General features: G+C 47.4%; 1 protein-coding gene and 1 non-coding gene across 2 annotated transcripts; both read right to left on the bottom strand.

Annotated features, from left to right (window-relative positions):
* Nucleotides 1-1,806: 1,806 nt before the first annotated feature.
* Nucleotides 1,807-1,878, bottom strand: Trnac-gca (transfer RNA cysteine (anticodon GCA)). The gene has a single exon. It is a non-coding gene; the product is annotated as a tRNA-Cys (tRNA).
* Nucleotides 1,879-3,081: 1,203 nt separating this feature from the next.
* On the bottom strand, nucleotides 3,082-8,283 carry CUNH17orf98 (chromosome unknown C17orf98 homolog). The gene is made up of 2 exons (XM_052757476.1): nucleotides 7,378-8,283; nucleotides 3,082-4,426 (listed from the first exon to the last, which is right to left on the bottom strand). The coding sequence occupies exons 1-2, from the start codon at nucleotides 7,582-7,584 to the stop codon at nucleotides 4,256-4,258; spliced, it is 378 nt and encodes a 125-aa protein (XP_052613436.1). The 5' UTR covers nucleotides 7,585-8,283; the 3' UTR covers nucleotides 3,082-4,255.
* Between the last annotated feature and the right edge of the window lie 21 nt (nucleotides 8,284-8,304).

Raw genomic sequence — 8,304 nt, 5'->3', positions numbered from 1 at the left:
AGAAAAAACTGCCTGGGCGTGATGATGTATGCCTTTAATCCCAGGCAGAAGCAGGCGGATCTCTGGGAGCTCAAGGCTAGCCTGGTCTACAAAGTGAGTTCCAGGACGGCCAGGACTACATAGAGAAATCCTATCTTGAAAAAAGAAAGACGGGCAGGCGGTGGTGGCGCACACCTTTAATCCCAGCACTCGGGAGCAGAGCCACGCAGATCTCTGTGAGTTCGAGGCCACCCTGGTCTACAGAGCGAGATCTAGGACAGGCACCAAAACCACACAGAGAAACCCTGTCTGGAAAAAAGAGAAAAAGAGAGAGAGAGGGAGGAGGACAGAGACAGAGAGGGAGAGAAAGAGAGAAAAGAAAGATATGTCCTCGGCCAAGTTCAGAAAGTTTAGCATCTGCCTACTTGCTTCTGTCTTACAGTCTTTTATTAATTAAATAATCAATTAATTTTTATTTGGGTCTCTCTCTATGTAAAACCATGGCTGTCCCCTTCAATGTAGACCAGACTGGCTTTGAACTCAAAAAGATCCACACCCATCTGCCGCTAGAGTGCTGGGATTAAAGACGTGTATCTTGTGTTTTATTTTGAGTTGTTAAAATTAAAGGACTAGAGAGGTGGCCCAGCAGTTAAGAACACTGGCTGCTCTTTCAGAGGACTCTGGTTCACTTCCCATCACCCACATGGTGGCCCATTACCATCTCTAATCCCAGTTCTATCAGATCCCAAACCCTCTTTGGGCCTCCCCGACCACCAGGCACACAAGTGATGTACAGACATACATTCAGAGCACCCATCTACACAAAATTAATTATTTTTAATTTTAACTAGCTGGTTGTGATAGATAAATAAAAAGAGTTTAGCTGGATGTGGTGGTGCATGCCTTTAATCCCTACACTCTGGTTGCAGAGGCAGGCAGATTTCTATGAGTTCAAGGCCAGCCTGGACTACATAGCAAGCAACTCTACATCATGAGACTGTATCTTGCAAAAAATTTTAAGAGACTGGAGAAATGACTCAAGAGCCCTGGCTGCTCTACCTAGAGGACCCAGGTTCAATTCCCACCACCCACAACTGCCTAACTCCAGTTCCAGGGGTCTCACAACCTTACACACATGAAAAAAAAAAAAAAAAAAAGTAGTTACCTGTTCAGGAGGGAAAAAATTAAGGCTTCTTTTTAGAAATGCCTAGAAAAGACTGGAGGGATGACTCAACCAGCTCATGGCTTCCCGTAACTCCAATTTCAGAGGATCCAGCACCCTCTTCTTGCCTTCTTGCCTCCACAGGCATCTGCACACACCACACACACACACACACACACACACACACACACACACACACACACACACACTTTTTTTAAAATGGTGGTGGTGTTGCATGCTTTTAATCTCAACACTTCGGGGGCAGTTGAATCTCTATAAATTTGAGACCAGCCTGGTCTACATAGCAAATTGCAGGATAGCCAGGGCTACAAAGGAAGGAAGGAAGGAAGGAAGGAAGAGAGATATCTACCAATCGTCTTCCTTTCTTTTCAGGGTCCAGTCTTGAACCAGGGCCTCCCACGTGGTTAGCCAGTGCTCTACCACTGAGCTATAGCCCCTGAGGACTTTGTGTTAAAGTGGAGGACTTTGTTTTATTGGTCCCTTGGAAAGTGAGAGGAACATGAATTTCAGAACAAGAGTGGCTTGAAAGTTCTTGTCCATAGCGCAGGCAGGCTCATAGCCTCATTCCTAGTCCAGAAGACCAGGTTAAATGTTCCTTGTTATTTTTAGTGCCTGGGTTATGGAAATAAAAGAACTAGGAAGGAAGGGGGCACCCGGATTTGAACCAGGGACCTCTTGATCTGCAGTCAAATGCTCTACCCCTGAGCTATACCCCCTCACCTTACCATTGTCCTCTTCCTTGTCCACTTATGGTGACTCACTGTGAACTGGTTCCACCCACACTAATGCCCTGGGGAGCTTTGTGTTCTCAAGCCTCGCCTTCTCTGTGTACATCTTCTGCTTTGGCTTTTCTCGGCCACCAAGGAGCAGGGTGGGACCATAAAACAATGACAACGGGTTGGAAAGGAAATGGACATCATGAGCAGAAAATCCTCTGATTTGGGCTAATAAGCACCCGATGTCATCTTGCTCCCCCTGCCCCCTAATGAATTACGTGTAGGAAGGAGATGGATGATGTCAGGTTTTTTATTTTTGTTTTTTTAGGACTAAGAATTGAATTTAAGGCCTCAACCATGCTAACTAAACTCTCTACTACACACTCTCACCATCTAGCTATACTCCTGTCCCTGGAGTTTTTTTTTTTTTTTTTTTTTTTCTTTAGACAAAGTCTGCATCCTTCTGCCTCAGTCTCTCAGCTAGCTGGGATTATAGACCAAACTCCCAGGCCCACTTAAAATGTCAGGATTGTGTTTTGTTTTTCAGAGGGGATGGAAATAGTCAGGAAAATCATATTCATTATTTTTGAGACTTGATGCAGGGTCTCTCTATAGTCCTTGCTGACTTGGAACCCATCATGTCACCAGGCTGACTTTGTACTTGTACAGATCGTCCCATTTCCAGCTCCTAAATACTGGGATTACAAGTGTGTGTCACTGCACCTAGCTAGGACCCCAGTGCCTATTCCTCCTGTATTTTTGCCTTTGTTTATTTGCGTTTGTTTTCTTTTTGTCTCTTTTAAATGACATTTTAATTGTGTTTGAGCGTATGTATGCATATGGGCATATACATGCCACAGAGCGCATGTGGCAGTCAGAGGACAGTTTGTGGCAATCAGTATGCTTTTTCTACCTTGTGGATGCTGGGGATCTAACTCAGGTTGTCACACCCAGCTCCCTTCCTTGTTCTTGATGGGAACAGTGGCCAGCTTACTGGTACCTGGAGAAGTTTTGTTGAGGGCCAAGCTTGTAGTACCTAGTGCTAGCTAGAGAGGTAGCTCAGTGGCAGAGCCCTGGTGTTCCCATGCACTAGACCACGGGTTTAATCCCTGGCCCTGCCAAGGGAGGACAGACAAATACAGCCCCATCTCACCACCCCAGCCTAGAAGGAAACAGAGGCTCCCTTGATTTATCAATCAATCTTCTCCCTTCCAAAGGTGAAGCTGAGTGTACAGAAACCAACGTGTTCCCTCCTCCCACCCCAGAGAAGAAAGAGCACACCTGGACACACAAATCTAACTTTTGTTTTTGTTTCCGTTTTCGTTTTTACAAATGTAACTTTTAAAAATATAGAATAGCATCGACAGTTCATCTAAAGGTCCGCTTGGAGATTCATGTCAAGGCCTGTGAAGCAATGTCTTCAGAAAATAGGGAATGGGGTGACTTCTCCGAACACTGATGGGCGCTGACGGAGGGCTGGAGTGTTCCGGCGGTAGCCAAATCGACCGTTCAAGCCCGTAATTATCTTCTTCGGATTGGCATTGTAGTAATCATGTCCACTGACCTGCTGGAGGGAATGCCCTTGGGAAAGAGGAGAGTGGCTGAGCCTGCAGACAGTATCCTCTTGCCTTCCCAACTTAAGCCCAGTGAGTCACAGCACCCCTACCCCCACAGCTGGATGCTTCCTCCTCAGAGGCCCTGGGCCCCTTGAAAGAAACCAACAACATGAGGCCCCAGAAACAGAGATGTCCTAGAAATAAACCCTGCCCCAGGTGAGTTTACAAGAGGGCTGTGACTGGTATGTGCTGGGTCCGGACTTGGCTCCCAGAAGATGTGAGGATGTCAACCCTTGCCTCTCTCCCATCTGGAGAAAATAGATAAGATCAATTCGATCATGTGATGCAAAAAACTTCACGGTAATCTTGTGCCCAAAGGTGGAGTTGGATGGGAAGAAGGTTGTCCCCGTCAGAAAAAGTGAATCTTCCTTTTCCCACGGCTGCTAAACTGATCATGCTCAGGGAAGCAGAGTGTGTGTGTGGGTGGGTGACACACAGGCAGGAACGCGCGCGTGCGCACACACACACACACACACACACACACACACACACACACACACAGAACAACAGGCTCTAGACTGGATGGGGGAAACTGCAGCTCCATCTCAGCCCTTCCTTGCAGACCAGTTTAAAATCATGCACGGCACAATGAATTGTACCATGGGATAAAATGAGGCTGAGGGGTACCTGACATATGGTAGGTGTTCAAGAACTGAATATTAGGTGCCCCAAACACTATTTGCTCTGTTTGGGAAGAAAAGCCGGGAGGATAAGTCCTTGACCCTCTCTTCCCAGCCAGGCCTCTCTGGAGCCCTGCCTCTCTAAGCTCTGGGGTACACACTGTTTTTCCATGGTGGGATCACATGAGGATCGACAGTGAGATGGCACTTGCCTGCCCCTGCCCAGTTTCTCCTGTTCAGATATCTCTGTCCTTGACCAAAAATGTGGTAATAATCCACTATCCAGCCATCCCTTCCTGTACCTCCATGATCCTGAAAATGAAGGAGAGAAGGCTGTCAGTTGGGGTGCCTCGGAGAGTGGGGTGCAAACTTCCTGGGGCTGCTTTGGGGAAGAGGAAGAAGTAGAGCCAGAAGAAACTGGGGGGCAGATTAAATACACTAATGACCTGCAGAGGCAGTGTGGCTGGTGGGGTTCTGTGGCTGGACAGTGTGGATCCTGATCCGAGCTCTGTTACTGGCAAGCTATGTGACTAGGGGCCAATTACAGAGCTTCTCGGCCCTCACGTTTCCTCATTAGCAACCAACTGGAAAGCTGCCATGAGATGTCCATGACTTAGTTCAGATAAAAGGCCTGCCATAGTAAAGGCTAAATACACATTTTGTTACTGTTTTGTTACATGTTGTTGGTTATTTTTCTCAAGACAAGAGGCTCACATAGCTCAGGGGAAGCCTTAAACCTGTTTAGCTGAGGTTGACCTTGACTTCCTGACCCTCCTGTCTTCACCCTAACCTCTCCCAAGTACACGTGCTACTCATCCAGCTCAAATATCTTGTTTCTCACTCCCCCCCACCCAGAGAGGGTTTCTCTGTCACTTTTGAACCTGTTCCAGAACTCGCTCTGTAGACCAGGCTGGTCTTGAACTCAGAGAGACCCCTCCCTGCCTCTGCCTCCCGAGTGCTGGGATTAAAAATGTGTGCCACCATCACCTGACTTTCTTTATTAAAATAAAAATACCCAGCACAGATGTAATTTTGATGATAAACAATAACAAGACAAAACCAGAGCTTGGCATGGGCATGCTGTAACTTGGCAGCTCTTGGGAAGTTTCAAGTCTGAAGCCAGGCTTGACTACACAGTGAGTTCCAGGCCAGCCTGGGCTACTAAGTGTGAGACCATCACAAGAAACAAACCAACCAAAAAAGGAAACACTTTAAAAGCTTGAGTATGGTAGCACATGCTTACACTCTGACGCTTAGGAGGAAACAGGAGGAACCCAAGTTTGAAGGCGACCTGAGCTGGAGAATGAGTTAAAGATGAAGCTCTGCCTCAGAAGAAAGGCGGGGAGATTGGAGCCAGAACTGGAGAGATGACTCAGTGGTTAAGAGTTCTGGAAGCGCCTCTAGAACACCCAGTTCAATTCCCAGTACCCACATGAAGGCTCACAACTGTCTGTAACTCCAGTGCAGGGGATCTGACACCCTCTTCTTTCCTCCAAGAGCACCAGGCACACAAGTGATGTACAGACATATGTGTGGGCAAAACTTGTGTGTGTGTGTGTTTGTGTGTGTGAATATGTATGTGTGAAACTGGACTTAGTGGCACATCTTTAATCCTAGCAGTTGGGAGGCAGAGACCAGTGGATCTCTGTGAGTTCCAAGCCAGCCTGGTCTACATAGCCAATTTCAGGCCAGCCAGGGTCACATAGTGAGACCCTATCTCAAAAAAAACAAAACAAAAAAAAAAAAAAACAAAGTAAGCTGGAAAGTGGTGGTGCACACCTATAATTTCAGCACTTGGGAGGCAGAGGCAGGTGGATCTTTGAATCTGAGTCCAGCTTGGTTTATAGAGCAAGTTCTAGGACAGGTAGGGCTACACAGAGAAACCCTATCTTGAAAAACCAAAATAAATAAATAAGTAAAAAAAATAAATAAATACATAAATCAGGTCAAGTGACTTGGGCCTGTAGTCCTAGCACTCAGGAAGCAGAGGGAAAAGGATTTCAAGTTGGAGACCAGCCTGGGCTACACAGCCAGACTGTGGCTCCAAAACAAAGAAACAAAAAAATAAAAATACTGACATTCTGGGGCTGGAGAGATGGCTCAGAGGTTAAGAGCACAGGCTGCTCTTCCAGAGGTCCTGAGTTCAATTCCCAGCAACCACATGGTGGCTCACAACCATCTGTAATGAGATCTGCTGCCCTCTTCTGTCATGCAGGCATACATGCAGAACACTGTATATATAATAAATAAATAAATCTTAAAAAAAAAAAAAAACTGGCATTCTTAGACACATATACCTCTGGCTCTTGTTATAAAAGTGCAACCTGGTCGGTCCTTTTTGCCTTCCTACCACTGAAATCAACAGATACTTAAGGTAAAAGTGTTGGGAGGCATGACAGGTGATGTGGGACTGTAGTCCTGCATGCCCAGCCACTGGTTTTATTTTGTATGGGGGTGGTGAATAGGATACATTCCACCCAGGACCTCATACATGTGAGGCAAGTATTGTACTCCTAAACTACATCCTCAACCCCACTCCCAGTTACTGGAAGGAAGATCATTGTGCTTAAGACTTCAAGGACAGCCCAGGAGACAGAGAGACTATATAACCTAAATAAACAAAAAACAAACAAAAAAAAGAAAGAAAGAAAATTAGGTGTTGGGAGAAAACGGCACTGCCAGTTAACAGCCTAAAGATCTACAGTCCTGGGCAAGTACTACTGCAGAGGGATGTCTGCAGAAGTGGGGCTCCCTTCCCTTGGGCTCACAGGTGTCCCGAGCCATCCTTAACCCTGCGACTGTGACAGCATAGGACCGAGTTGCCAGGTCCAGACAATCCCCTTGGTGTGGTTCACCGAGCTCTATGGGAGTTTCTTCAGGTTTTGAGGACCTGCAGTAAGGTCACGCTAAAAGCGCCCCCCACCTCCAGTGATGTCACAAAGACAAGGAAACCTATTTGTCGGGAGAGGCCGGCTCTCCGCCCTAGTCTCCCTCCTGCAAAAGCAAGAAATGAGACTGTAGATGGGGTTCTGAGTGGAAAGGACCTCGTGAGCTCAGCACCTCCACTCCTCAGTCACCGCACTCCTCCACTCCCCAATTCACCAACACAGCCGCAGGGTGCTGGCCTCTGTGGTGCCCAGCCCTCTGCAGGGCGAGGCCCAGAATTAGGGAGGGCAAGACCTCAAAGTCCTGGGCCACCAAAGTCAAGCACCAAGGGCTGGCTGCCAGAATCTCGGGGTCCTCCGGGATACTCCCAAACCTACCTGATCAGTTTTCCGCAAAATGGGCGGAACCACGTGGCTTCGGAAGTACCGACGACTGTGGTAGTCAAGTTGTGGATTGTAAGGTGGAATTGCGGACCACAGCTTGGGCCTCGTGAGGCCGTAGGCCTGAGCCATTGTGCTCACGGCCACCCCATCCAAAACAAAGCTCTTTTCGAGTCGCAGAGGACACACACAGCAGTGAGGCATCCCAGCCCCCACAGCCTCTGAAGGCTTTCTGGTGAAGAGCACAGTTGGGGACTTCAAGGAGCATTGTTACATTGTTACGTAGGTCAAGTTTCTCCCGAGACACAAACCTTATTGTTCTACATTTCAGGTTCACCACGCCCATCTTATTGTGGTGTTGGGATTTAACCCAGGGCTTCAAGCGCATGCGTACTAAATAAGCACTCTATCAAACTATACTACATGCCCAGTTTTCTGCGCTCACACTTTATATACAAAAACTTGTTTTTTGTTTGTTTGTTTTGTTTTGTTGGTTTTTTTCGAGACAGGGTTTCTCTGGTGTTTTGGTGCCTGTCCTGGATCTTGCTCTGTAGACCAGGCTGGCCTCGAACTCAGAGATCCGCCTGGCTCTGCCTCCCAAGTGCCGGGATTAAAGGCGTGCAGTCATCACTGCCCGGCATAGATAAATGTTTTAACATTTCTTATGCATATGAGTTTAGGTGCGCCTGACCGGGAGCTAAGAGTGGTAACCGACCAGGCGGTGGTGGCACGCGCCTTTAATCCCAACTCTAGGGAGGCAGAGGCAGTGGCAGGTGCATCTCTGTGAGTTCAAGACCAGCCTTGTCTATGAAGAGGTTCCAGGCCAGCCAGGGCTACAGAGAAACCCTGTCTCAAAAAACCAAACCAAACCAAAAACAGGTAACGGAACTTAGTCCCCCTGCAAAGCAGTGTGGTTTTAACATC

This window comes from Peromyscus californicus, unplaced genomic scaffold, assembly GCF_007827085.1.
Source record: "Peromyscus californicus insignis strain IS unplaced genomic scaffold, ASM782708v3 Scaffold_3__1_contigs__length_106647218, whole genome shotgun sequence".
In the NCBI taxonomy this organism is placed as follows: Eukaryota; Metazoa; Chordata; class Mammalia; order Rodentia; family Cricetidae; genus Peromyscus; species Peromyscus californicus.
Note: the sequence above shows the minus strand (reverse complement) of the source record. Positions and strands in the feature narration are given on the sequence as shown.